This window comes from Lemur catta, chromosome 14 (genome assembly GCF_020740605.2).
Source record: "Lemur catta isolate mLemCat1 chromosome 14, mLemCat1.pri, whole genome shotgun sequence".
NCBI lineage: Eukaryota > Metazoa > Chordata > Mammalia > Primates > Lemuridae > Lemur > Lemur catta.
This window is the reverse complement of record NC_059141.1, coordinates 27124739-27152503: the sequence shown is the minus strand read 5'-3', so window position 1 is coordinate 27152503 and position 27765 is coordinate 27124739. Positions and strand designations below refer to the sequence as shown.

Sequence of the window (27765 nt, the reverse complement as noted above, 5' to 3'; positions counted from 1 at the left end):
CTCTAGAGATCCTGGTTCCCCACTCTTAGCCCCAGAGCCTTCCCAGTCTGAACCTCCAGAGTGCAGGGCCTGGGAATCTGCATGTGTAACAAGGCATCCTGGGACATTCTCATGTCACTGGACTCTGTGTATCACTGTCTGTAGATATTAATAGTAGGGACACAATGATCACTTAAACACAGACCTTAATGAATGGAAGAGTCATTAGCTGTACCTAAGTCTCCCCTAGGCAAGTGCCTTCATCCTGGTGGACCTAGGTGTGGAGGTAGCTTTGAGGTCTGCTTTGTTCACCACTTCCTTAATTGCCTGCTCATCACTGAACACTGGCAGTTAGTGAGTTATCAGATATTCCTTTTAGCACAAACATTCCATGTTTTGGCACACACTGAGGCTCTCACACAGGAATTAGACTGACCCAATACCAAACCACATGCCTTCATTAAAAGCTGCCACTTCTATGGAATGTAGGCTGAGGGAGCAGACTGCTTTGATTTCAATCCCGCATCTGCTACTTTCTATCTGAGACTCTGGGCAAATGAATTCTTCCCTCTATGCCTCAGTTTCCTCATATGTAAAATGGAGATATTAATAGTACCTACTTGGAAGATGATTGTGAGGATTAAGTGGAATGATACAAGTGACTTGTCAAAGTGCCCAACATATCAGAAACTTTCAGTGGAGACCCCCTGTCAACACTGGTCAATGAAGATGTGTTCTATGGAAGGCCCTTAATTGTTAGTGTGTTATGGTCACTGGACCAGCACCCTGCAGGATTTTCAACTACTGCCTTTCTCTATGCATCTGCTTTTTCAAAATGAACTAAAATACTGTTCTTAGATAATAAGCATTTGTGATTTTATCTTTTAATAGAGAATTTGGATGGATTTGCTCTGATTTCCAACCTCAAATACTCTTGGAAAATATTTGTATTATTTTTACTCTACTGGATTTTAACATTGGTTTTAAAAACAACGTCTGGAGATGGGTGGTTGTGATGGTTGCACAACAGTGTGAATATCCTTAATACCACAAAACTGTATACTTAAAAATGATTAAAATGGTAAATTTTATGTTATGTATTAATATATATTAACACTATTAAGAAAACTGGTTTGTATTAAAGATCTAGTAACTCTAATTTAAAAAAAGGAAAGGAAGAAAATGGTTTCTAAATATTTATAGGTCCTGCTAGCATCTCTGTAGCTAACCTGATTTGTTTATAGATTACTAGAGTTACATTCAAAGGGATAAGCTTTGTTTATAAATCCAAATTCACTGAGACAGACTGATGAGGCTGTTGAAGTTACCATTAAAGCTGCAGGAACTTTTAAGAAAGTTTTTGAAGAACCAGTATATCTGAAGGGACCACCAGAGGTTAATGATGACACTGTTGCCTGTGTTACCTGGTGTCTCAGTCTATTTTTGTGCTGCTGAAACAGAATACCACAGACTGGGTGATTCATAAAGAACAGAAATTAATTTTCTCACAGTTCTGAAGGTTGGAAAGTCCAAGATCAAAGTTGTAGCGTCTAGTGTCTGGTAATAGCCTGGCCTCTGCTTCCAAGATGTTGCCTTGAATTCTGTATCCTCTGGTGGGGAGGAACATTGTTCCTCACATGGCAGAAATACAGAAGATGGTGAACCCTTCTCTGTGCCTAATATATAGTAGGATATACCATAGTGAATACTGGATATACATGGTAAGGAAAGTAGACCTGCCCTCAGGTAGCTTACAATCTAATAGGAAAGACAGACATTAATCAAATACCCACAAAATATGTAATTATACTATGTGGTCAGTGCTGTCTTTAGAGGACACACACAGGCATTCTGATCAGGGGAGCAGGATTTAATCCAAGGAGGTTAGGAAGGCTGGGATGTCAAGTGAAGGGCTTTCTGGGCACAGGCCCCAGAACAGAATCCATATAGCCTGCGGGTAACTGCAGGTAAGCTAGTTCCATGGCATGTATTTTCTGAATGATGAGACTCAGAGGGGAGGGTTAAACGTCCTACTTCTGCAGAACCAGGAAGCAAGCCATCCGATAACTCTAGTTTTCTATTTCTGCATCTAAGGTTACTTACCCAGAAGCCCAAAACTATGACACTTGTGCAGGTAGAATTATTTCCATCCTAAGGAGGGTTCTGCCACACCTCTACATTGCCTCCAGGCTTAATGAGCTCAGGGTCTGTTACTGCCTACATTTACAGGTCTTCACCAGGGCCTGTGCAATGGTGTTTCTGTGAACCAAGCAAGGTCATTTCTGCTCTCCCTCTTTCCAGACCACTGCTTCTGTTCATGCAGCCTAGCTCATGAAGATCAGTTATGATCACTAAAACCATGTGCATGATAAAAAGCTAGCTTAGGACAAAATTGCATGCACAGTAAGATTACTACTATATAAAAATACTATGCATTTTTAAAAGAACAGAATGAAATAAAAATAACTGATATCTAGTTGGTGGAATCTTAAATGTCTCTTTTTTCCTTCTTTTTCAAGGTGATATTTAATAAACTTTTAGTACTCTTAAAGTAGAAAATAAGATTGAAGTAATGATATTAAGGGAGTGTCAGATTTCTTCCTTAACACCCATATGTTGGATTTTTTTCTTTAATGTGAGAGACATACTCATAAGGGCTTTTGGAAATGTTTTAAATATGAGCTACAGAGAAACACTGGGTTTCTCCACTGTCAGACTTCTCTGAGGCATTCACTAGCTAATGTTTGTAAGCCCATATGCACAAGCATTCCCCAAACTTCTGGGAAGCTTAATTTGCCAAGACCTTTGCAGGCCTTGTGCTCTCTGGAACATGCATTGGAAAATGCTGCTGCGGTGGAAAGAGGACAGAAAGTGGTGGCGACCTGGGCTCTGATGAACATTGGAACAAAGAAAGGCAAACTCCTAAAGTGCTCAAACCGAGAACTTGCAGACAATCAAGCTTTCTCTCTCTCTCAAGCTGCAAGCAATGCCCGTTTTTTATTCTGCAAACCGTTTTAGAAGGCAAAACATTTGGCACAGTTCAACAGGTTAGCATTCTAGTGTACTGTATACATAAAGTGAAATGTCTTCAATTCCTGTGTTAAAATATACTCTACCCCTTTCTCAAACATTGGCCACATGAAATGTATTAATAGTAAAAGCTTTTGTTTTTCAACTACCTCACTGTGTAAGGCCTTAGAGAAACAAGCTGACAGAAGCAAGGCTGGTTCCTTGGCTCTACTAGAAGAGTGACTTTCATGTTAACAAAGTTAGACAGAATAGAACATCCTGATTCCAGATAAAGGCTGCTTGTTGCTGCTGCCTCGCCAGCTATTATCATATGTTGCTGTGGCTGGAACATTTTCTGGCAGGAAGAATTCATGGGCTCTGCTAGGGACAACAGAACTTTCTACTCTGCAACCCCTGAGCCTCTTTCTCCATCTAGGGAGGCTTCCCCCAGGTCCAAAGGCCCCAGACCTCACTCAGCATCCCTTTCTGCCCACAATGGTCACCACCTAAGCCATTTTTTTGAATTCCATTCACTGCAGGCCTAGCTGCAGTGGAGTCTGTCCAGCTTGCTTCCTTGCTGTGCCCAAAGCCAGTACACAGGCCCTTTTCTTTCTGAGGGCATGACGCTAATTAGTAGAGGGAATCCCTGCTGTGTGTAACAAGGCAGAGGACACTGTGAAGGTTATGGAGGGTCAAGGATCTTCATGAAGTCTGCACAGTGATATTCCCTGGTCTGTAGTGAAATGGAATGAAGTTTGACGTTCAGTAGGCTCCACTAGGGAGCCTTCTGGAGCTACAAAATATTCTGTATCTTGATCTTGGTTGTGCTTATATGGCTGTGCACATATGCAAAAATTCATTGAAGTGTACACCTAAGATTTTCATACTTTGCTGTAATTGTCCCTCATTTCATGTCCTTAAAAGGGTGCACCAGTCTGAAAACTGTTGCTCAGCCCTTGCTTCTATGTTTCTGTGTATAAGGAGCATAAGGTCTTGAGTCTGAGCCTGATTCAAATCCTCCCTAATGATCCAGGGTGGTCTCTTGAATCCTCATTCTTATCTTCTTTTCTCCTTGGAGGAGGTTCTTAGGTTCTTATCAGGTGACAAGACAATATGAGGGTATAGAAATATACATACATATGTATGTATATCTATAAACTGCCAAATTAAGTATTTTCAAGTGGCAGATCATACTTTGAGGTCCACAGCTTAAATGAGCAGCCAAATGTAACAAGAGTAGTTGGGTCACATTTCAGAAGGACCTCCTCTGCTTCTCTTCCTTTTGCTTGCCCATTTACTCCCTTCTGTGTTTCTCTCTAGTATAGGGATAATAAAGAGTCCATGCGGAACCAGGCGCGATGACTCATGGCTGTAATCCCAGTGCTTTGGGAGGCTGAGACAAGAAGATCGCTTGAAGCCAGGAGTTCGAGACCAGCATGAGCAATATAGCAAGACTCCCCCATCTCAAAAAATTTAAAAATTAGCCGAGTGTGGTGGTGTATACCTGTAGTCCCAGCTACTTGGGAGGCTGAGGCAGGAGGATTGCTTGATCTCAGGAACTCAAGGCTGCAGTGAGCTATGATTGTGCCACTGTACTCCAGTCTGGGCAATAAAGCGAGACCCTGTCTCTTAAAAAAATAAAAGATGAGTATCAATTGATCAAAATGGGCATTCAGCATTCTACTCCTGTGTAAATACCCAAAAGAAACAAGAGCTTATTTCCACAAAATGAAATGTACATGAATGTTTCTGGCAGCTATATTCCCAATAACCCCAAACTGAAAACAACTCAAGTGTTCAACAGTCAAATGAATAAAAATATAGTGTATGCATACAATGAAATACTCTATAGCAATGGAAAGGGATGATGCATTTAATGCACTACTGACATGCACAGTTTGAATGCATCTTACAGACTGTAGAGTGAAAGAAGACATAAAGGAGGCACACTATATGAGTTCATTTATTGTAGTCAAAACTAGGCAAAACTCATCCATGGTGACAGAAGTCAAGACAGTGGTCACCTTTGAGGGGAAGTGACTGAGAAGGGGCACCAGGGAGCCTTCTGGGGCTAGAAAATATTCTGTATCTTGATCTTGGTCGTGCTTATAAGGATGTGCACATATGAAAAAATTCATTGAGGTGTACACCTAAGATTTGCACACTTTTCTGTAATTGTCCCTCATTTCGTGTCCTTAAAAGGGAGCACCAGTTTGAAAACTGTTGCCCAGCCCTTAAGGGCTCCTATGTTTCTGTGTACAAGGAGCATAAGGTCTTGAGTCTGACCTTGATTCAAATCTATGCTCTATCATCTATTAGCTGTGTATCTTGAGTAGATTATTTAAGCTCTTTGTACTTCAGTTTCTCACTTATATAGAAGGGACAAAAATAGTAGCTATTTTATAGCACTGTTCTAAGAATTAAGTCAGATAAGTCATATAAGATGCTTCATACAACACCTGCCTGATAACATTTAATACACTCATGAAACATGATATGGTGACTTTGTTCTTTTCCCTTTCTCCTCTGGCCATCTAGTTATTCCTCATGCTTTTTCCCCCCTCTTCCCGCTAGTTTATTCTTCCTTTCATCTCCCCCTACTTTTAAGAGCTAAAAGCATGATGTTTAAGTACATATATTTTAAAATGTATTAAATACAATTTTATAGCTATATTTACAATTAAGAAGAAAGTGCACTTAGTAGTTTCTACATCTCTTTAAGACAAACTCTACATTTCTTGAACTAAAATTAGATTAAGATATTTACTATGTCTGTGTGGCCCTCAATGGATTAACTGTTTCCCAACTTGTCTATACATTAGAATCACCTGGGGTCTTATACAAATTCCAAAAACCAGTCCACATAGCAGACCAATTAAATCACACTATCTTGGGCTAGAACACAGGCATCAGTAGCCGTTGAAGCTTTCCAGGTGATTCTAATATGATTCCTAGGTGTAGACAGGTTTGGAAACTACAGATTAATGGCCTTTCTGTTGTAAACTGAATATGGATGTGAACGATGTGATACTCATAAGTTTTTGGTTTGTTTTGCTTTCAGTATGGGATTGTGCTGGATGCAGGCTCTTCTCACACAAGCTTATATATCTATAAGTGGCCAGCAGAAAAGGAGAATGACACAGGGGTGGTGCATCAGATAGAAGAATGCAAAGTAAAAGGTAAGATGAAGAAAAGGGAAGGGGAGACAGTGGGACATGAGAATATGAGGGTGTATGGCAAGTAGAACACAAAAGTAAAATGAGCCCCAAGCATGGGAAGCCAAGTGAAGAACACAGTGGAGCTCCTATTGTTGTTATCTTATTATCATTACAAAAATAATATTGAAATCAGTCCATAATGATCAAGCCTCAAGAATAAGCACATTTAAAAATAACTGAGTAATAGTGGCTTTCATAAATGGCACTTCTGCATGCCATGCACTAAGTACTGAACATGTATTATTTCAGTTCATCATCACAGTTTTCCTTTGAAGTATGTGTTATTATTCCCATTTTTAAATGAGGCCATTGAGCTTGAGAGAGGTTATATCACTTGTTTTAAGGTTACTTGGACTAGTAAGTAATGAAGCTGGGGTTCAAACTAAGTTCTGCCCAACATCAAACCCATGTCTTAGCCAGTGGTTCTCAAACTTGAAACTGTATCAGAACCACCTGGAGGGCTTGTTAAAACACAGATGCTGGGCCCCACCCCGCAGAGTTTCTCAGCAGAGCTGGGATGAAACCTGAGAATTTGCATTTCTAACAAGTTCAACGTGATGCTGATGCTGCTGGTCCAAGGAATTACTGCTCTCTTAATCCTTGTACCCTAATCTGTAGCTTAGAAGATGTTTTTGAAAGCCTTTGACCCCTGTGTAGGCAGGAAAGCCCAAATCATAGACTTTTAGGGCTGGGCAAAAGACCTTGTGGATCATTTAAATCTTGTGAGAAGGATACGAAAACCTGGAGGATTAGTGCCTTGTAAGCAGCAACAGAACCAGGACAAGAATCTAGGTCTCCTAACTGTACTCCAGGCTTCCTGCTCCTCTGAACTATGCATTACATATTGATTTTTTATTTCTAGTTATTTTTCTTTTAAGGTCACAATACAAGTTAAAGCAGTTGACAGTTCAGCTCTCTCCACTTCTTCCACTCAGTATCCCACCATGCACCAAACATCACATTGCACTGTAATCTCTTTGACCTTTATCTGTTGGCTTTATGGGCCAGGAACCCACTGTATATTTTTAGTCAGCTAGGTAACCTAGATCCCAGAAGGGATTTTTAGTTTGATAGCCTGTGGAGTCCACTAATTTTTGTAGTTTGTCAAGAAAGTAGTACAGAGGAGATGTTTCCAAGGAAGCAAGCCATTCTACTCAGTAGCCTGATATCCTGAGCCTTTGGCACCATCAATACTGAGACAGTACTTCTAGTATTTCTTAAAGCCCAAATCTCTCATTTTTTGCCTTTTATTTAATTCACTGGCTTCCATTTTTAAAAGTTCTTTTTTTTTTTAATCTCGCAGATGTCTTTCTTCTGAGACTCATCCCATGAGCATTTGGCTTAACAAATGCAGTATATTCCCTTCTCAAAAGAGAGTTATCTAGTTAATCAAATATTTAACACCAGATTTTCTGAATCAAAACAGCTAGCTGATAACTTAGAGCTGATTGTCTCATGATTAAGTAAACAGGCTATTTAAAAACCTATGAATGATCTAGGTAAATTATTTGAATAATTAACTTTAAAGCAAATAGTGTAAGTATTTATCTTAATGTGAAATGAAAATGTTGCGTGTTAACTTCAAAAAGCTTAAGGAATCTTGGCTCCAAATCCTCTCCATAGCAACAGTTAGTTTTGATCTAAAACTGGAAAAACAGTTTTACTGGAGAGGCAGGGTACTGGAGTTGAAAAGTCGCTGAGGATACGTGAATTTTATTTCTGTTTCGTCTAACAAAGGAAGAAACTCCACCTCAGAAGTTTTAGGGCACTGGCCATGATCAACATAGCTAGTCAGTACCTGCTTCTTTTTTTTTTTTTTCCTTCAGTAAAAGCCAGTGTGTCTGGTGCTTATTTTAACTTTGATTCTAAATATCACATTTATTTAGTTCTTCCATAAATTAGTGTTGTTTATTAAAACTTTGTAGAAGAAACATCAAAAAGCAGTTAATAGAGTAGCTATGTATAAGAGCCCCATGAAAATCTGGGAATGTTATGCAATTGTAAAATTGCGCCATCCAGTGGCAAAATTATTGAACACCGGATAGACCCAACTCAAGGTTTGAAAATTAACCAAGGCTAGGTCCAGTGAGTTACCCTCTAATTACAACAACCTAATATATACCACATCAGGAAATTGTTTTCTTGTGTTTTTTCAGATAACACCATATTTTGCTCTAATATTGTCAAGGTATGTTTTATACTTTTTATAAAAAGGTTATCTTCTACATCTTTCCTTATAGGTCCTGGAATCTCAAAATATGTTCAGAAAATAACTGACGTAGGCATTCACCTGTCTGAATGCATGGAAAGAGCCAAGGAAGTGATTCCACAGTCCCAGCACCGAGAAACACCTGTTTACCTGGGAGCCACAGCAGGCATGCGTTTGCTCAGGTATAGCAGCATGTAGGGAACAAGAATGTCTGGAAGTTAGGCTTGGCAGTGAAAAGCCTGTGTGAGAGGGCTACACTTCACCAATAACTCAAATTCTGCACACCCCAAAGTCCATTTCTAAGAAAGAAAATTTCAATAATTGAGTAAAACTTCCAAATTTCTAGTAGGATGTATACTATTATTGTAGGATTTTAAGTATGTAAAAAAAGACCTCTTGCCCATCTCCCCACAGGGAATTCAAGGGAGAAGGGGACACAGGGAGAGAAAGATTGATCCTATATACTCTGGGATTTGGGGTTACAGGTTTAGCCATTCAATATCTAGGAGAAGGAGGGTCAAGGGAGACTCACAGGTGTCCTAAGACACAAAGAATCACAAGTAACACATCTTTATTGGCTACCACCTGGTAGCTGTGTGCATTATTTGTTCACTTGTTCATTCCTTCCTTCATTCATTCATTCCACGTCTATTTAGTACTTACTCTATCTAGAATATGGAAATATGTGTCTCAGCCCTCAAGGAAATCAGTTTTGATACAGGATGATCAATTCTCTAATAAAGGAGTGCTCAGAGCTGCTATGGGAGTACATTTGGCCCTTCCCGGGATGAAAGGAGGTCAGGAAGACTTACCAGAGGAGGGGTTACATGCGCTGATCATAAAAAATGAGTTGGGGGTGGAGGAAGGGCATTACTGGCAGAGCAGACAGCATGCATCGGTAACCAATGTTTATTCAGCACCTATCATTTGTCAGGCACTGTTCTAAGTGCTGAGGATACAGCAGCTGACTTCGTGGAGCTTGTGTTCTAATGGATATGCAAATGGAGGGAAGTGTGAAAGACCATGGCATATTCAGAGAACCATAAGTAGTTTTGCATAGATAGAAGATAGGGTGAAATGTTGTAAAATAATAGTAATAGTAGTAATAATAATAATGGCACTTCTTATGTCTTGAGTCCTTGCTATTCTTAGCACTGTGCTACGAATTTAACATACATTGTTTAATTTAATCATCATCACTCTACGAAGAGATGTTGTTAACTATTATTAACCTGATTAAGAAGCTGTGACTTACAAATGGAAGTAACTCACCCAAGGTCACACTTGTGGTAAGTGGTAGAGCCAGGGTTCCAAGTGGGATTCTGAGAAGATGCGGTCCAGATCACAAAGTGCCTTATGGGCAGTGCTAGGAAGTTTGGAGTTTATCTTGAAGATAGTGGGAAGCCATTATAGGACCTTACACAACTGGTGACACTAGTGGAGAAGATGGTTTTGAGGGGAGGAAAGCTGGGGATAAAAGAAAAGCGGTTCGTAGGTATGGATGAGAGATTACAGGGGCCAGCTGGAAGGCAGCATCCTCTCACCCAGAGGCTCTCAGTGTGACATAGACTAGATCTTGGAAGCAATTGCATCCCATGTTCATTATGACAACCCTGGAAGACTCCTTTAGGTCTCAAGGTCTCAAACAGACCCAAGAAGTGAAGGATAATACGAGGAAGATTTTTCCCAGTCTGGCAGCAGGGTCGTTTGCCACCTGGTTTCTATTAAAGCCTTAATTTAAAACTGCGAGCAGAGTCTGGCTATGTAACCCCCTAGGAGCCACCAGTAATGGCTAATATAGCACACATTAGCTCCAGGTATGGTGATCAAATAATACCCAGCTATCAACACCACAGTGATTTTAAAAGTCTTGATAATTTTTTATTCATCCAGGGAAGAACAGAACAAAAATGGTATTTTAGGAAAACCAACCTATCCAAGGATTGAAAGGATTTGAATTTGGAGAGGGGGCCCAAAAGATTAGTTCTGCCTCATCCAAAAAGAGGGTTCCTCTGACAGCCATGTGCAGGTATCCCTTTCTCTCTGTTTATTCCAGTGTGTTATGATCCACTTCTTAGGAGTATTGCATGGAATCTCTAGCTGAAATGGATAGGTGTAGTTATTAAAACAAAAATGATAATCTCAATTCTTCCTTTGTGTAGGATGCAAAGTGAGCAGTTGGCGGACAGGGTCCTGGGTGTGGTGACAAAGAGCCTCAGCAGCTACTCCTTTGACTTCCAGGGTGCCAGGATCATCACTGGCCAAGAGGAAGGTGCCTACGGCTGGATTACTGTCAACTATCTGCTGGGCAAATTTGCTCAGGTGAATACCTCACAGCACCCACAGAGGTGGCTCCCTAAGGGCCAATGCCATTGCTATCTCAGGCAGTACTTGGGTGACTAGCCAGAATGAATGATGGATGAATGAATTAATGAATGAATGAATTTACTACCACATTTGTAAGGCTTACTGGAAGTATAATTCTGTTAAACCACGTCTTCACCTTAGGAAGACACAAAGGAAATTAAAAATCTATCATTAAAATAAGAATAGCTAATATTTGCCTAGTGCTACGTGTCTTGTGCTATGCCAAGCACTTTTCATGCACTGATTTCATTCTCTGAATAACACAGTGAGGTATTATTATTCCCATTTTAGAGCCCCAAATTGATGCCTAAAGAGTGTACTTATTCTGCCCATAGCTGCACAGCTAATGACTGACTGAGTAGGGACTTGAACTTGAGTCCATCTGGCCCCAGTCCCCTTGTTTGTAAACACTAGTCACACTGCTTCTGTGTTGTTGCAGTCTGAGCTGTCTTTGAAGCCTCTCTTTTCTTGCTGTTGATCTGCTGCAGATTGGGAACCTCCAGTGAGCTTTGCCTCACCTGTATGTCCCTGCTTCTTTGCCTTAGGGAGTCCCTGGGTCCAAGAAACAATATGAAAAGCAGGTGTCCAGAGACTTCTAGCACTGGTCATTATACTCTCTTTCAGAAATCGAGTTGGTTAGACCTAATTTCTTATGAAAGCAAAGATGAGGGAACCTTTGGAGCTTTGGACCTTGGGGGAGCCTCTACACAAATCACTTTTGTGCCCCAAAACAATACTCCTGGGACCGCAGACAGCTATCTGCAATTTCGCCTCTATGGCAAGGACTACAGCATATACACACATAGCTTCTTGTGCTATGGGAAGGATCAAGCGCTCTGGCAGAAACTGGCCAAGGACATTCAGGCAAGTATAACTGAATCCAGACCTGCCCGCCCCACCTCTGGGCTTCCAGCCCCCACATCCTGTTATTTTCTTTTTCTAATTCAGTAATTGGTCTGAAGTTGGTTATCGTACTTTCCAAACCTTTCAGGCAGGATATTTAATGACATCTGGTCGACCCCTGTGAATTGTTCCATCCAGACATCACCTCTTACGTTTGTTTACTGCATTATCTCCAAGGATGTGACTTGGATCCTTTCTTAGGAAATAATTTCTCACCCTTGTGGGGATGATAATGAAGATTACATGGTAGAGTGTTGTTTGGGGGGTGGATTGCAGTTTATAAGTACTTCTAGACCACTTTTTAGTCTCCCTTTCCTACAAACTACAGAAAGCAGTTGTTAGAAATGACTTGAAGAGGAGGAGAAAAAAAACACTTCAGAAAAAACAGAAAGTTTATCAATCAGTGCTTCAAATCTTGTCCCCAGATGCTTTCTGCATTTTGAAGGCAAGAAAAGTTAAACACACTCAACATCATGCGAGTACCAGGCACACCCTGACAAATAAACACAGAGGAAGGATATCACATCCAGCTGTTCCCTGTCTCCACTGAAAGGACAACCAGTTCTCTGCTCTCCTCCAAGACACTCTCTCCAATTCTCAAGACCACTATCAAAAATATAATCACCATAGGAGCCATTAATCTTCTCATCTACCACAATCCCCTTTCTCCTCTTATAGCTTATGGGTTAGAAATCGTTTTGATACTACTGGCTTAACACATTGCCACACTAGAAAAAAAATTTTTTTTCCCTGGGGCCATGGTGTTTTATTAAAACAAAATGATCCTTTCTAATTCTTTTTTTTTTTTATTGTTTTCTATGTGTGAGTTATATGCAATGCAATCCACATTTTTAGAATTAAATCATCAATTGTAACAATAAAAACATCAACAAGGAAGATTTTCACGAACCAACTGCAGGATTTTGCTTCACGAGGCCCTGGGTTTAAAACTAGCCTGAGTTAAATACAACTCCCATGGCAGTCAATGTGTTAAATGACCTAAAGAATCTTGGAGTTTCTGATTCTCTGACAGGAGAAGTGGTGGTGGTCTAGGGGTGGTATGCAGACTCCTAGAGAACTACCCCTAGGCCCCAAATTTAGAGAGCCTTCAAAATTTTCCTTGTGAATGTGCTCCTGACCTATGTGATTAGCACTAAGTGTTCAGGGTCATTCCAAACTAATAGCATTTTGGACCCAGCTTTATATCAGCATTCTATAAATAGCCAAATACATTTACATCTGATAATACATCTGGTGCCTGTTATACAAATCTATTTTTTTAAACTTAATCCCAAGGGCAGGGCAGGGACATAGAGCTGGGATGTAGCATAATGCTTACACACTGATGAAGTCAGACTGTGCCCTTGGTATCCAAAGCATTAACACATGGTGCCTTCAAGTGATTTTTCCATTCAGGTTGCAAATAATGGAATTCTCAAGGACCCATGCTTTCACTCTGGATATGAGAAGACAGTGAATGTAAGTGACCTTTACAAGACCCCCTGCACCAAGAAATTTGAGATGACCCTTCCGTTCGAGCAGTTTGAAATCCAGGGTACTGGAGACTATCAACAATGTCAGCAAAGCATCCTAGGGCTCTTCAACACCAGTTACTGCCCTTATTCCCAGTGTGCTTTCAATGGGATTTTCTTGCCACCACTCCAAGGGAATTTTGGGGTAAGTGAAATGATGAGGCATATCAGTTAGAATGATTTTGTTTGCAAGTTATGGAATATGTGCCTACAAAGGATTTAAATAATAAGATTTATTTTTCTCTCATATAATAATGTCTTCAGGTAGATAATTCAGGGTGAGTTCTTTGGCTTAACAATGTCAGGACTTGGGATCAGCTTCTCCATTATCTTCTTGACCTTGTGGTGCTAAGATGGCAGTTACTGCTCTAAGCATCATATCTTCACATGCAAAGGCAAAGCAGGAAAGAATTTTAGAGGTTCTCTCGCACACATCTCTCTCCTATTTTGCAGAAGTGCCAACAGACATCTTTCTAGATCCTGTTGGCCAAAACTTGGTACAATACACACCTCTATACCAATCTGTGATAAGGAGAAATGGATTACATGGTTGGTTTAGACTAATCATTGTCCATCATTTGGGAGAGTATTCCCTGAGCATATTGCTTCCCTCTACCTGGGTTAAATCCATAGGCAAGGAAGGAGGGGGCTGGCTGTGGGGTATGCACACATCTGAGTCTGCCACAGGTGGCTTCTCAAATGTTGGAGGAGAAGAAGCAGCACTTAGATGACTGGGCTGAGAGTTTTCCTCTATAAAGACATTTAGGAGGTAGAAACTGAGGAAATCTCAAGGAAATATTGAAGATAGCATCATTGTCATTACATTTTGAAGAGTTGCAGAATTATTTGAATCCCAGCTCCAAATTCCTTCTTTTCTTAATTATACCAGAAAAAGATAAAATATTTGAGCAGAGGCAGAAGAGATACTCCTTAATCTTATTCAAATTCCATATTTTGGTCCTGGAGACCAAGCATTATTATAATCATAGTTTGGTAGTATATTGCACAATTACCTGCCATCTATCAAGTGCCAATTACTGACTAAGCACCATATGCACATTATCTCATTTATTCTTTCAAGATAACATTCAAAGAAACAAGGGCTTTTCATACTCTTTCTCCATTTTCAGAAAACAGATCAGCATGTGAGGAGGGAAGTTCAACTCCCCTCTAGGACTCCAGCTAGAGAATTTCTTGCAAGGTCTCCTAGCCTCATCCAATGTCACAGAAAGAACTCTGTGGAGAGTGTACAGGCCCCATGATACTCAGACCTGATTTAACTTCTGGATTACTGTAAACTGTATGAGTTCTTCATTATTTTGGTCTCTGAGAAAACAATAATAGGTAGTGCTGTGGATCAAGACTTGCTTTAACCATGGCCCAAGCCACAGCATCCCCTCCCCTCCAGACTCTTGAGGGAAATATTAATACATGACAGGACTATGACTGGCAGAGTAATACTTGGTTATCAGTTGACTGCAAACCCAAATTCAGAACAAACTAGAACCCCACTTGGGTGCCCTATAGCTAAGTTGGCACTGGCTGCTCACCTTGGGCTTTTTTGGGCTAGGGCCCTTGCTTTGAGTCAAACTCCTCGAAGAGGAAGGAGGGTGCTACAATAGGGAGGCCATCTACCGAGGGCCTTTTCCATTCCAGTCACTGCTAGGAAGTAAAATATGAAGGAAAATGAACATATCCTTGTGTGTTGACTTTGTAACTTCTCTGAAAGCTTTGCCTACTGGGAAACATGATCTAATTCCTGCCCTCACACTTGACTACTCCCTTCCTCCTTGGGAGGATGGAATTTTTTTGCCTTTGAATGTGATTCATTCAACCAAGGTAGGGAGAGATAGGGGTTGGAAAAGGGTGGAGGATCCTCATGCTCCCTCTGGTGGTATTTCTGTTTGGTTCGTTAGTCCCTCATTGAAATTGTTCCGACAGCCTTCTGAACTTCAATTTGGCAATTCCTTAAATTGGCTCATTTCCTTCCTCTGAATAGGGCCTTTCTCCTCTGGATACAGCCCTCAGAATTAGCACTGCCCTATACCTATTGCTGCTTTGGCAGTTTCTTTTCTGCTTTGTATTTTTTGTTGGTTCCCTCTGTAATGTTTCCTTAAAGCCTAAGGTTTTTTTTTTTTTTTTTGTCTGTTTTCTCATCTATAAAATAGGGACAGTAATACCTATCTCATTGGTAGGTTGTTGTGAGCCAGACAAGCAGTGATGGGCTGGTAAATGTTTAACAACCAGGTCTCTGGAAATGGAGAGCTGATTTGTAGTATTTGCCAATTTCTATGGTATAAATATTCCCAACACAGCCTATTTCAAGCTATTAACATGGTATCAACTGACTCACAAAAATCCTGAAATTTTAACAGTCAGCACTCATGAATATGTAAGAGTCAGCTCTAGCACAGTACTGCAAATAGCAAAAAGCTAACATATTCTGGCACCAGGTGGGCCTTTAAAAAGGTTCTTTCTCCTAGTAGTCTTTATTCTGTGTGGTCCTTCATGCAGGAAGTTCCCATTTCCAAGTCCTGCCTCTTGAAGGATAACTATTTACAACACAAAAATCCAGTCGCATTCCCATTAGTTATAGAACCAGTTAGCCTGGGTGTTCTCAAGGCACAGAGAATTTGTGGGGAGGGAATTTTTTGCCATAATTACATTCAGCACTGATGATCTAATTCTTAGTCTATGAGTAAAGTGTTAAAAGCCCTCGTAGTCTAGCTATACTGTGGCCTTGGTTGCTAGACAGAATCCAGTGTTGTGGGCAAATTAGAAACAACAGTAAGAAAAGAGGGAACATCTGTAGGGAATTACTTATGAGGTAATTTAGAAATTATTTTTTAAGAACACATTTTGCCGTTTATATAAACAAGAAAGGGTAGCAACAAATTCAATAGGGAACTGGAATTAAAGAACATTAAAAATGTATTTGTTTACATAGATAAACATGTGTGTGTGTGTGCGTGTGCGTGTGTGTTTGTATTTAGCTCTGAGTTTCTCCCTCGTAGATGAAACTTAGTTTTGCAGGGTAAGGAATTCTAGGTTGACCATTATTCTGTTTTAGAAGATTGAGGATGGGTGTCCAGTTGCTTCTAGCTTGTAAGGTTTCAGTTGAGAAGTCGGTAGTTAGTCTGATAGGTGTTCCTTTGTAGGTTATCTGCTGTTTTCGTCTTACTGCTCAAAGGATTGCCTCTTTCGTGTTTACTTTGGCTGGCCTAATAATTTTGGCCAGCCTAATGTGATATGGCGATTGCCTTTTCACATCAAGTTTCCAAGGAGTTCTGTGTGCTTCTTGTACCTGGACATCTAGATTTCTGGCCAGGTAGGTTTTCCTCCATTATTCTAAGAAATAGGTTTTCCAGTCCTTGTGTATTTTCTTCTCACCGGGATGTGTGTAATTCTTATGTTTGGTTTCTTTGCATAATTCCACATTTCTTGTATGTTTTGTTCATATCTCTTGCTTCTGTGTTCTTTTTCTTCATCTGATTTGTTTAGCGCGTAGGCATCATCTTCAAGCTCTGAGATTCTTTCCTCTGATTTTTCCGTCTTATTCTTAAGGCCTTCCACTGTGTTTTGTGGTTCCTTGAATGCTTCTTTCATTTCCAGTATTTCTGTTTGGTTCTTTTGTAATATTTCAATTTCTTTAGAGAATTTTTCATTCATTTCCTGTTATTGTTCTTGTGGCTTCTTTGTGTTGGGTTTCTATTTTCTCTTCAATTCCACTGAGTTTTCTTACAATCCATATTCGGAATTCTTCCTGTGACATTATAATCATTTAGTTTAAGTTGGTATCCGTTGTTGAGGATCTAATGATTTCTTTTGGGGTGACTTTTCTCTCTGATCTTACATGTTTCCTGTGTTCTTTTCCGGATTCTTTCTCATCAGGCTATTTGGTTGAGAACTGGGGGTGCTAGGACTATTTTATGGTCCTATCTCCATGTCCCCAAGGGTTGTTCCCTGACAGTGCTGGGGAGAGGCACACTGGTCCTGTATTGCCTTAGGTACTTCTGACCTGTTGTTTTCACCTCTTGCCAATGGAGACTAGTGAATTTGGCCCCCCAGCTTAAGCTCCCAGCTGGTGGATCGTACTTGTGAGTATGACTCCACTGCCCTCTAATAGTTTGAGATGGAAGGCACTGTATTAAGCTATGGGGTTCCCCTCTCTGGCACTGATTGTAGTTTGCATGGAGGGGCCAGTTATTGAAGTAATCTGATGTCTCTATGTTAGGCTGTTGTCCCCTGGAAGGGGTATACGAATGCCCCAATCTTTAGGAGGGGCCTTGCCACTCCTGAGAATTACTTGGACCCTGTTCCCCTTTAAGGTGCAGTTAAGGGCCAGATAGATTGCAGCTGGTGCCTGCAGGCCTGAGTGTGTGTGCTTCTATGGCTGCTTGATCTGCCGCTAGGGGGAGCCGCTAATATGTTATTCAGGGCTCTTTCAGGTAAGGCTGCTCCTGATGGGAGGGGTCAATTGGTGCACTTGCTGAGGTCTTTGGCCAGGTTTTTCCTTTCCTGTCTACAATCCTTAATGCTGGCAGCTGTCCAGATGCAGAGAGAAAGCCCTGGAATTAAGATCTTATTAGATGACCTAAGCTGGTTCAGTGGGCTGAATCAACAGGCCACCGACTATTTTTCAGTGCCAGAGTCCCGCAGATTCCTGCCAGTCACACAGAGAAAGTGGCTTTTCTCACTTCTCCCCACCTCCAGGTGCGGAGCCCAGGGCGCCCGGCGCGGAAGTCCCCAGGCTGGAGAGGGGTGTTGCCTGAAACTGCTGGAAACTGCTGCATGCCGCAGCATCTCCGGGCTGGGGACCCCACAGATGGCGGCTGCCCGCCCCTGGAGAACTAGCGTTTGGGGGGGCGCACTCAAGATTTGTCTGCCGACTGGCCTGGTGAGCTAAATCAACCTGTCACCGATTATTTTTCTGCATCAAAGTCGTGTAGATTCATGCCAGCCGTACAGAGAACACGACTTTTCTCACTTCTCCCCACCTCCAAGGGCTGAGCCTGCCGCCCACAGAGAAAGTCCCAGGGCTGGGGGAGGGGTGTTACCCGAAACCGCTGCATGCGACAGCACCTCTGGGCTGTGGCCCTCCAAAACGGTGGCCGCCTGGCCCTGGAGAGCTAGTGCTGGGGGCAGCCACTCAGGAGTTGGCAGATGCCGGTCCAGCGGGCTGAATCAACACCACCAGCTGTCCCCTCTGTATCACAGTCCGACAGTCTCACGTCTGCGTAGCAGAGTGTCCTGCTCTTTCTGTCCCACCCTGAGCCAGCCAAATCATCAGCGGTTTCCAGGGGGCAGAGCCCCCTTTTCAGCGTTTACCTCCTGTGCTCTGGTCCCACTGACCACCAGAGGTGATGTGCCTGTCTCTAAAGTCCCTCGCGCCGGTCACGGTTGCGGGAAATAACCACTCAGACCAGTCCCACCCCAGCTCAGTGTGGACCCAGCACAGAGCACTGAGAATTCAAAATGTTTCCCGCTATTGTCTCCTCTTCACAGAGCCTGTCGTCTGGTGCCACGACTTTGCCCCACCTTCAGGCATATCCCTGTCTGAATGGGTGTGGAGGTCTGTAGTGGAGCCAGGCATCCTCCTGTGGGTCGGACAGATCACACTGCGCTGGCTGGCTGGGTGGGCGCAGCCCTCCTGCCATCTGTTCCCTGTTGTATATCTCATACTCTCCAGTCTTTACACTCTTATCTCCCTTTCACCTTTTTTCCCCTTGCGCTGTGTGTCCCACGCTGTTTCTCTGCAGATTCACAACACTGTTCTTGCGGGGGCGGGGGGAGTGATCCACTGGTGTGTAGCTGTCCGAGTTCTTCACTTTTCTCTGGGAGCAGTGAGCCAGGAGGTCACCTCTAATCTGCCATTTTTCCCCCCTCAATTACCATGTATTTGTATGGTTTCTAAAACTCCTCTTGATAATGACTTCTAGTTTTATTCCTCTGTGGTCTGAGAAAATACTTGATATAATTTGTATTTTTGAAAATTGATTGACACTTGTTTTGTGGCCTAACTTATGGTCTGTCTTGGAGAATGTTCCACATGCTAATGAGTTGAACTCCTGGCCTCAAACAATCCTCCTGCTTTAAAAGTGCTGGAATTACAGGCGTGGGCCACTCACTGCATCCGGCCAACATGTGTTAATGAGAAGAATGTATATTCTGTAGTTGTTGGGTAGAATGTTCCATAAATGTCAAGACCATTTGTTTAAAGTACAATTTAAGTCCAATGTTTCTTTGCTGACTTTCTGTCTCAATGTTTTGTCTAATGCTGTGTGTGGGTTGTTGAAGCCCCTCACTATAGTTGTATTGCTGTCTATCTCTTTCCTTAGGTCTAGTAATATTTATTTTATGAATCTGGGTGCCTCAGTGCTGGGTGCATATATATTTAGGATTGTTATATCCTTTTGCTGAATTGATCCCTTTATCATTATATAATTACCTTCTTTATCTTTTTTTTTTTTTTACTATTTTTGATTTAAAGTCTGTTTTGTCTGATGTAAGTATAGCTATTTCTTCTTGCTTTTGGTTTGTGTTTGCATGGAGTATCTTTTTATACCCTTTTACTTTCAGTCCATATGTATCTTTATAGGTAAATTGAGTTCTGTACTCAGCACAGTTACATCATATTTTTCTACCCATTCCGCCAATCTATATCTTTTAAGTGGAGCATTTAATCCATTTACCTTCAAGGTTAATATTGATATGTGAGGTTTTGTTTCTGTCATATTGTTCATTATCTAGTTGTTTTATAATTCTTTATTTTGTTTTTCTCTGTTTATCTCTGTGGTTTGTTGGAGTTCTGTTGTGTTGCCATTTGATTCCTTTCTCTTCCCCCTGTGTGTAATTATTTAAGATCTGTGAGTTTTATACTTTAGTGTGTTTTTATGATAGTGAATATTAGCCTTTTGTTTTCATGTTTAGGACTCCTTTCAACATTTCTTGTAAAGCTGATGTAGTGGTGACAAATTCCCTCAGGGCTTCCTTGTCTGGGAAAGACTTTATTTCTCCTACATATATGATGCTAATTCTAGCTGGAGATAAAATTCTTGGTTGATAGGTTTTTTTTTTTCTTTTAGTACTTTCAAATAGCGTCTCATGCTCTTCTGGCCTGTAAGCTTTCTGCCGAGAAGTCCACTTACTCTGATGGGGTTTCCTTTATAGGTGACTAGATGCTATCCTCTTGCTGTGTATTGTATTTCTGTGAAAGCTAAGAGTGGCAGAAGTATTGTTGGCAAGAATGAGTATTGTCATTATAGGTTCATATGTCTGTTTCCCTCACAATATCCTGAGGCCTGGAACTCAGGGTTTGTCTTTTTCATCTTTCCTTTTCTAGGTCAGCCACTGTGCCTGGAACATTGTATTAACACATGCTCAGTAAAAGAAATTTAGTATTTTGAATATTCTAGGGAAAGGACCAACATGCACAGAAACTTGGAGATGGGAAAGAATGAAGTGCATTCAGAGACCTGCAAGTACATCAATGGGTTCCCAGGTGGGCCAGGAAGGAGACTTGCCCTCGATATTCTAGAAGGCAAAAGTGGAACCAAAGCATAAGAGTGTGGGTCCCAGCCCCCAGACCACTTACTAATAGAATCACATTTACTCATATATTTTTTGTTCACACCATCACCCAGAGCATATTTTGCATAAAGCATAGTACCCTTTTCTGACATGGGCTCTATGTCCTCAAGATATGGTTTATTAGTAAGCCTAAAGTGTCAGCAGCTGTTCTGACATATTTCTTCTCTTCTTTCCTGAATCTTGTTTCATTACTATTTAAAAAGCAAATGTCTTTCCAGCCTCCACTTCACCTCTCTGTAAGATCTTGGCAATTTCAAGTATATGATGATCTTGAAATGGGATATTTCTGGCTTTCTTTCATTTTCAGCTTAGATTTTTCAGGCAGTTCTGATATTTCAAGTCATCCTGTGATCTCCCTTTTGGTATCAGCATCTTGAAAAAAGTCACAAATTTATTCTCCACCAGTTGACTCACAGGTTTGAGATTAACTGTGGGAGCTATCAAGCAATTCACATGCTTTTTTTGTGGGGGTAGAAGTACAGGGACTCGCACTGTTGCCCGGGCTAGAGTGCCGTGGCATCAGCCTAGCTCACAGCAACCTCAAACTCCTGGGCTCAAGCGATCCTCCTGCCTCAACCTCCCAAGTACCTGGGACTACAGATGAGAACCACCATGTCCAGATATTTTTTAAAAATTTTTTTGTATGGATGAGATCTTGATCAGGCTTGTCTCGAACTCCTGGGCTCAAGGGACCCTCCTATCTCAGCCTCCCAAAGTGCTGGGATTACAGGCATAAGCAACCATGCCTGGCTAATTCACATACTTTTGTAAGCTGCTCTAATAAAGTCTCAGCAACTCAGGAGTCATTCTGTTTTATTATAATCTTTATCAATACTAATAGAGTCTGCATTAATCTGTCCTTGGCCATAGCTGAACTCTTAAATTATAGAATCTTAGTGTTGGAAGGATCTTTAGTACATATGCAATCTAACCTCATGTCTCATGCAGAAATACCTTCTATTCTACTGTTTCTCCACATAGAAGGTCTCTCAACCACTTGAGATATCTATGACAGGAAGCACATCATATCACAAAACCTTCCATTTTTTCTTAGAATTATTTTAATTTTTAGGACATAACTTTTATTGGACTGTAACTTCCTAAAATTTAAAATTTCAAATTTTGGTTATGTTTCAAATTTAAAAATTTTGGCTATACATCAATTTTTTTAATCTATCCAAAATAAAATTAAACCTTCCCTTTTAACTACTGAATCTAAATCCATTTGTTTATATTCATTAGTATTGAGAACTTCAGTTGCCTTAGCATCTTTAAAAAAAATTATTTGTATATTTTGTTTTTGGAAGTGGCTGATGGCTGCTTTCCCAAGCTGAAAGATCATCTTTTTGATTTTCAGATGGCTTAGTCTGAGGTTTATGATCCATAAACTTGGGTTTCTATAGTACAGGAAAATGGTGACTTTAGGAGGATTGAAGATGAAGAGATGGCTACAGCGGTCTCGAAAGAAAAATTGTCCAGGCTCTGGAGCAAATGAATAGTCTGTTTAGGGGGCATACAGAAGGCAATTTCTGGGACTCATAGAAAATAGAACATATTTTAGGCTCTAGGGTAAAAAAAAAAGCTATCTCCAATAATTTTAAAGTGATCCAATCTTTTTGAAAGATGATCTGACAAGATGTATATAGATATTTACTATATGGTTACCTCTGTTTTTGAAATTGAAGTCTAACATACCTGCAGTAAAGTGTGCACATTTTAAGGGCACAGCTTGATAGTTTTTAAGGTGTATACCCATGAGTCCATCATCTAGATATAGAACAATTCCAGCACCCCCGGAAGGCTCCCTTGTCCTTCCTCCCATTTGATAATTTTCCCTCCAAAGGTAACCACTATTCTGACATCTATCACCATAGCTTAGTATTACCAGTTCTTGAAATCATGTGTTGCATATTCTTTTGCATCTCGGTTGTTTCACTCAGTGTTGTCTGAGATTTCTCTGTGTTGTTGTAGGTAATCGTTGTTTACTTTTTCACTGCACTGTATTATTTCTTTGTAGGAATACACCAAAATTTACCCACTCTACAGTTGGTGGACATTTGGATTGTTTCTAGTTTTGGACTGTTATGAATTGGTATATGGGCATTTTTGATCATGTCTTTTAGGTGGATATCTGTACTCATATTTACCTTCTAGCCAAACATGTTACCCCAAGGAAATCCTCCTCAAGAATGAATAGGTAAAGGTCCAAAAAGTAAAGCACACTGTAGCACTGTTTATGGTAGTAAGTAGAAAGCCTAAAAGGAGATTAAGTAAATTGTGATATGTCCATACAAAGAACCTATTATAGTCATTAAATGAGTAAGGTAAATCTACATGGAAATTTGTCTGTGCTGTATTATTATTAAGTAAAACAAAGCAGGATTATAAAACATTGTGTCTAGTATGATCACATTTAGGTAAAAATATATACATTTATTTTACTATTTTAAAAGTATATTTGCTGTATGTATTAAACAGTAAATTGTTAAAAGTGTTTATCTCTAGGGGACGATTAGATTAAGGAGAGACTTTCATTTTTAACTTGTAGTTAATTCTAGATAATAAATGTGTTACTTTTGAATAATTCAGAATTTTGAAGACATTTCTATTTTGAAGAAAAAGAAATGAAGAGGGTAACTTTCATGTGTTGAGAAATAAATAAAAGCAGGATTCTGAGATGCCAAAGGGAGGCTTCTGAAGGTCGGGGGAAGTTTTCAAGAGCCCATGGCATGCAGAGTTTTTGGGGGGTCAGGGATGACATGGACCAAGAGGCCCTGCTGACTTGATTGCTGTGTATCCCACTGAAGGCTCAATATCTTGCTGAGTCTACCTCATAGAAAGTTTTTGTTTGTTCATCTGTTTTTTATAATTTTTATTTAATCAAACTGTACAAAATATTTAAAGTAAAAACTAAAAAGTTCTCCTCCCCTCCCACCTGACCATCAGTTCACTAGAGGGAAAAAATTCTTAATAGTTGTAATTAATAGAAGGAAATTTTCTAGGCATTAGTTATGCAAATCCAAGCATATAGAAATTTATCTAGTCTTTCAGTTGACAGAGGTTTACTGAATGTTTCCCACATTCTAGGCAGTGGCCTAGGAACTAGAGAGAGAGCAATTTTCTGCCACTTCCTCATTATAGAGCTCTCACATGTGCCGAGGGCCATGTCAGTGGGGCAGATTGAGCCAAGGAGAGGCAGATTCCATCCCTGCCATCACAGAGTTGTCATTCCAGAGGGAAGGCAGACATGAGACTAGAAACACACAGAAAAGCAAATCAGACTGTGGCAACTACTTGGAAGAAAGAAACAGAGTCCTGTGAAAGGGCATAACAGAGTGTCCTAGTCCAGGCCAGTGGTCAGAGACCTCTCTGGAGGAGATATGGAAGTCCAGGAATTCCAGCAGAGGGAATTTCAAGTGTGTGCAGGCCCTGAAGGAGGAAAAGCCTGGCAGTGATTGAAGGACAGGGTGGCTGTGGGGTGGTGGGCAAGGTGGGCAGGGGTATGAGATGATATTGGTGAGGTCAGCAGGATTAGAACATGCCCAGCCCTGAGAGACCTAGTAGAATTTAGACTTTATTCTAAGTATAATTAAGAGCCACTGAAGGCTTTAAGCAGGGAAATAATACGATCGAATTTGTTTTTAAAAGATTCCTATAACTTCTGTTTGCAGGATGCATTGGAATAGGACCAGAAAGGTAATGTGAAGACCAATTAAGAGGCCATTGCGGTGTCCACACAAAGATGATAATGTCTTTGGTTAAGATCGCAGAAATAGCATCAAACCAAGATTTTTTTTTTTCTGCAACTGGCATACAATGATGTTTAAAGTGCTAGCATTCCTGAGTTCAGGGAATATAGAGGCTGCCTTTCAGAGTTCCCGGGGAGCTCAACTTCCCAAAGGAATGAGCACACCAGTTTAGAGGGTAAATGTGCAGAGGTATTTGTAGCAACATTGCTCATAAGGGAAAATGCTGGAAATCAAGAGAATATCTACTAGTAGGGAGTCATTGAATCAATTAAGATATTAATACATTCACACCACAGATACTGTTATGTAACCATTAGAGTATTGCTAGTTGACTTAGAGGGATTTCTACAAAGTATTGTTGAGTAAGAAAAGCAAGATGAAGAATATGTTTAAAATTTCATTTATAAAACAAACCCTTTATACATGTTTGTTTGTATATGATTGTGTGAGCCTGGGGGCAAAATGGAAGGCTTTATATTAAGTTGTTAATATAGGCTCCTGTTGGGACTAGAAGTGGAAGAAAATAATCAAGCTAGAAAAAAGAAAATTTATGAAAAGGACTAATATGCTCATACCTAATTTTTGTTAAATTAGACATGCTATATACATATAAGAATATAATTTTTTAAATGCAATTTTTAAGAAGCTGGCATTGGGTTTATGTTAGCTGGAATTGAAGTATAAGGTCTGTTTGCAGCAGGAAGTTGCCGGTAGAGGGCATTTTCCATCTTCTGAGTTACAGTGAGCCCCCAGTGGGATCTCTGCTACCTCCTGTTTCTTTGCCACCAAAACTTTGTTTCTTTGCCTATGAGAATTAGGTAAGATTGTTGCTTGGCTTGTTTGGGAATGACATTTCCTTACTATGTTCAATTCTGGCTTAGTAGTTTTACAAAAGGCAAATTATAATCCCTAATCCAAACCATTCTAGCACAGGGACAATTTTTCGCTTCCCTCGAACAATCACAGTAAACTCTCTGACTCAGCCCAGTGCCTAGCATAAAAAGTTCAGAGTGTTTGTTGAATGAACAAATGATGTGTTCCTATAACCTCGAAAATGATTTCCCCTAAAAATTGGCACCCTTTAGGGCAGGAGAGAGAAAAAGTACTAGAGCTGGGGTTTGAATTGCCTTATATAACAAGCTCTGCTCAATTATTTTTCCCCTTTAAATCATACTTCATTAAAAGAGGTAGTTTTAGGATGGCATAAAGTATCATAAAAGTTTATGTGTATATTATTATTGATGGGGAAAAAATGACTAGAAGACTATATCCCATATTTAATAGCAGTTGTCACTAAGTAGTAGAATTTGGGGTCATGCTCATAGTAGACCTATAATAAATATTTGTTGAATAGGTTGGGTTTTTATTAAGAAAGCAGTATATGTTCATTATAGAAAATAAGCAAATAGCCTATGGCCATACCACCCTGAACGTGCCTGATCTTGTCTGATCCCGTGAAGCTAAGCAGCATTGGGCCTAGTTAGTACTTGGATGGGAGAAAATAGGCAAAAAATAAGCACAAAGGGGAAAAAAACTTATAATTTTGCCATTCAGAGATAACTCTTAATACCATTGCATAAAAGTTTCCAGTTTTATTTATTTATTAAACATTCATATATAATACACAGTATTTTTAAATGGGATTTTTGCAACCCCTTCCTCTCTCTTCTCTTAACCACTTTCTCCGTCTTTCTTTCTCCCTGACTTTCCCACTACAAACGTAGAGAAAAGTAACTTTACAGTGGCTTAGAAATGTGTGTCAGCAGCCAAGTGGCCCCTCTCCCAGGAAGGAAACAGCTCTGGGACCTGCAATATCACTTGGTGTGTTAATCTACTCTACGGAGGTACCTGTGCTAGGGATATGGCCTTAAGCCAAGCAAGCTGACATCCCTCTCTGTTGGACACAGCCTAAAACTCTGCAATTTTCTCTTCCAGGCATTTTCAGCTTTTTACTTTGTGATGAATTTTTTAAACTTGACATCAGAGGAACTCTCTCAGGAAAATGTGATTGAGATGATGAGAAATTTCTGCTCTAGGCCTTGGGAGGAGGTAAGTGACTAGAAATAGCAGCTATCACAATTGCCCTGTGACCTCAATAGAGTGGAGGATGTAAGTCTGCTCTTAAACTTGTGGCTGGTTTGACCAAGATCCAGGAAATGTGTTAGAGAAGCACAGATGGCGGACTCAGGAATGAATTCATCAGCATTCCTTGATAACTTGCCATACAGCAGCTTAAATAAAATCTGATTTTTCTCACCTAATACAAAGTCGGCCAGTAGACAGCTGCTGGCATGGGGTCAACAGATCAGGTCTATCTCAGCCATTGCTGCTTCAGTTCTGTTGTGCCTATTTCCTCATGGATACAAGATGGTTGCTGTGGCTTCAAGCATCACAGCCATGTTCAAGGTCTGAAGAAGAGCAGAACCAGATACATTTGTTCCTTTTTATAGGAAAGCAAAAAGCTATCCCAGAAGTCCCTCAGCAGTCTTCCCCTTATATCTCGTTGGCCAAGATTGACTGGGAAAGCAAGGTGCAGGATTTCATGATTGGCTTAGAGCCTTAGACCCATCTTGAGCTGCTGCCTGGTGCTGGGCACATTGTGGCTCACTGTCCTTCCTCAGCCCCTGAGGGGACCATTCTGATTATAAAAAGACCGATAGATCACCTAGGGGTAGCTCAAAACAGCAGCTGTTTTAAAGTTGATACAGTTGCAAAAGTGAATGGTAGTTTCATTCTTAAGAAATGCCATTAATTCAAAAAGGATGCTTGTCCTCATCTGCACTGACAGAGGGGGAAGAAAAGCTGTGCCTGGAGGTTTGGCATTCTCTCCAAGTGTTCTGAGTTAGAACATGAAAGGAGTGTGGTCAAGGTCTTCAGCAAGAGCTGCTCAAGTATGCCTCAGCACTTTACAGTTTAGAAAACACTTTGGGGAGGTTTTGTGCAGCAGGTGGTGATCTGTGGAGGAAGATAAGCATCTTGGAGTAAAGGCAACTTGAGACCAGGCCGACATGTGGCTGCTGAGGAAGTAGACTTAAGCTGCTCTTTGAAAAAAAATTAATTCTGGTGCAGAGTAAAAGTTCTGTCAGATTTCCTTTCTTTTCCACATCTAATTTTTTACATCATCAGATTGTTAGTCTGGGAACATGCATATGCAGACCTGTAGGTCTGCTCAGGTCAGCCACATGGGGAATTGCTCAAAGGCCCAGGAA

The 27765-nt window shown here is 40.6% G+C and overlaps 1 protein-coding gene across 2 annotated transcripts in view; it reads left to right on the top strand.

The window, feature by feature from the left end:
• Positions 1-27765, top strand: part of ENTPD1 (ectonucleoside triphosphate diphosphohydrolase 1) — an 89883-nt gene that overhangs the window by 54053 nt on the left and 8065 nt on the right. Inside the window, exons 3-8 of one of the 2 annotated variants that reach the window (XM_045567857.1) lie at positions 6050-6167; positions 8447-8597; positions 10578-10737; positions 11407-11646; positions 13102-13362; positions 26492-26605. In XM_045567857.1, coding sequence (XP_045423813.1) covers positions 6050-6167; positions 8447-8597; positions 10578-10737; positions 11407-11646; positions 13102-13362; positions 26492-26605 — 1044 coding nt within the window. Of the gene's footprint in view, positions 1-6049; positions 6168-8446; positions 8598-10357; positions 10445-10577; positions 10738-11406; positions 11647-13101; positions 13363-26491; positions 26606-27765 lie in introns of those variants that run through there. The other variant, XM_045567858.1, reaches the window with a different exon arrangement.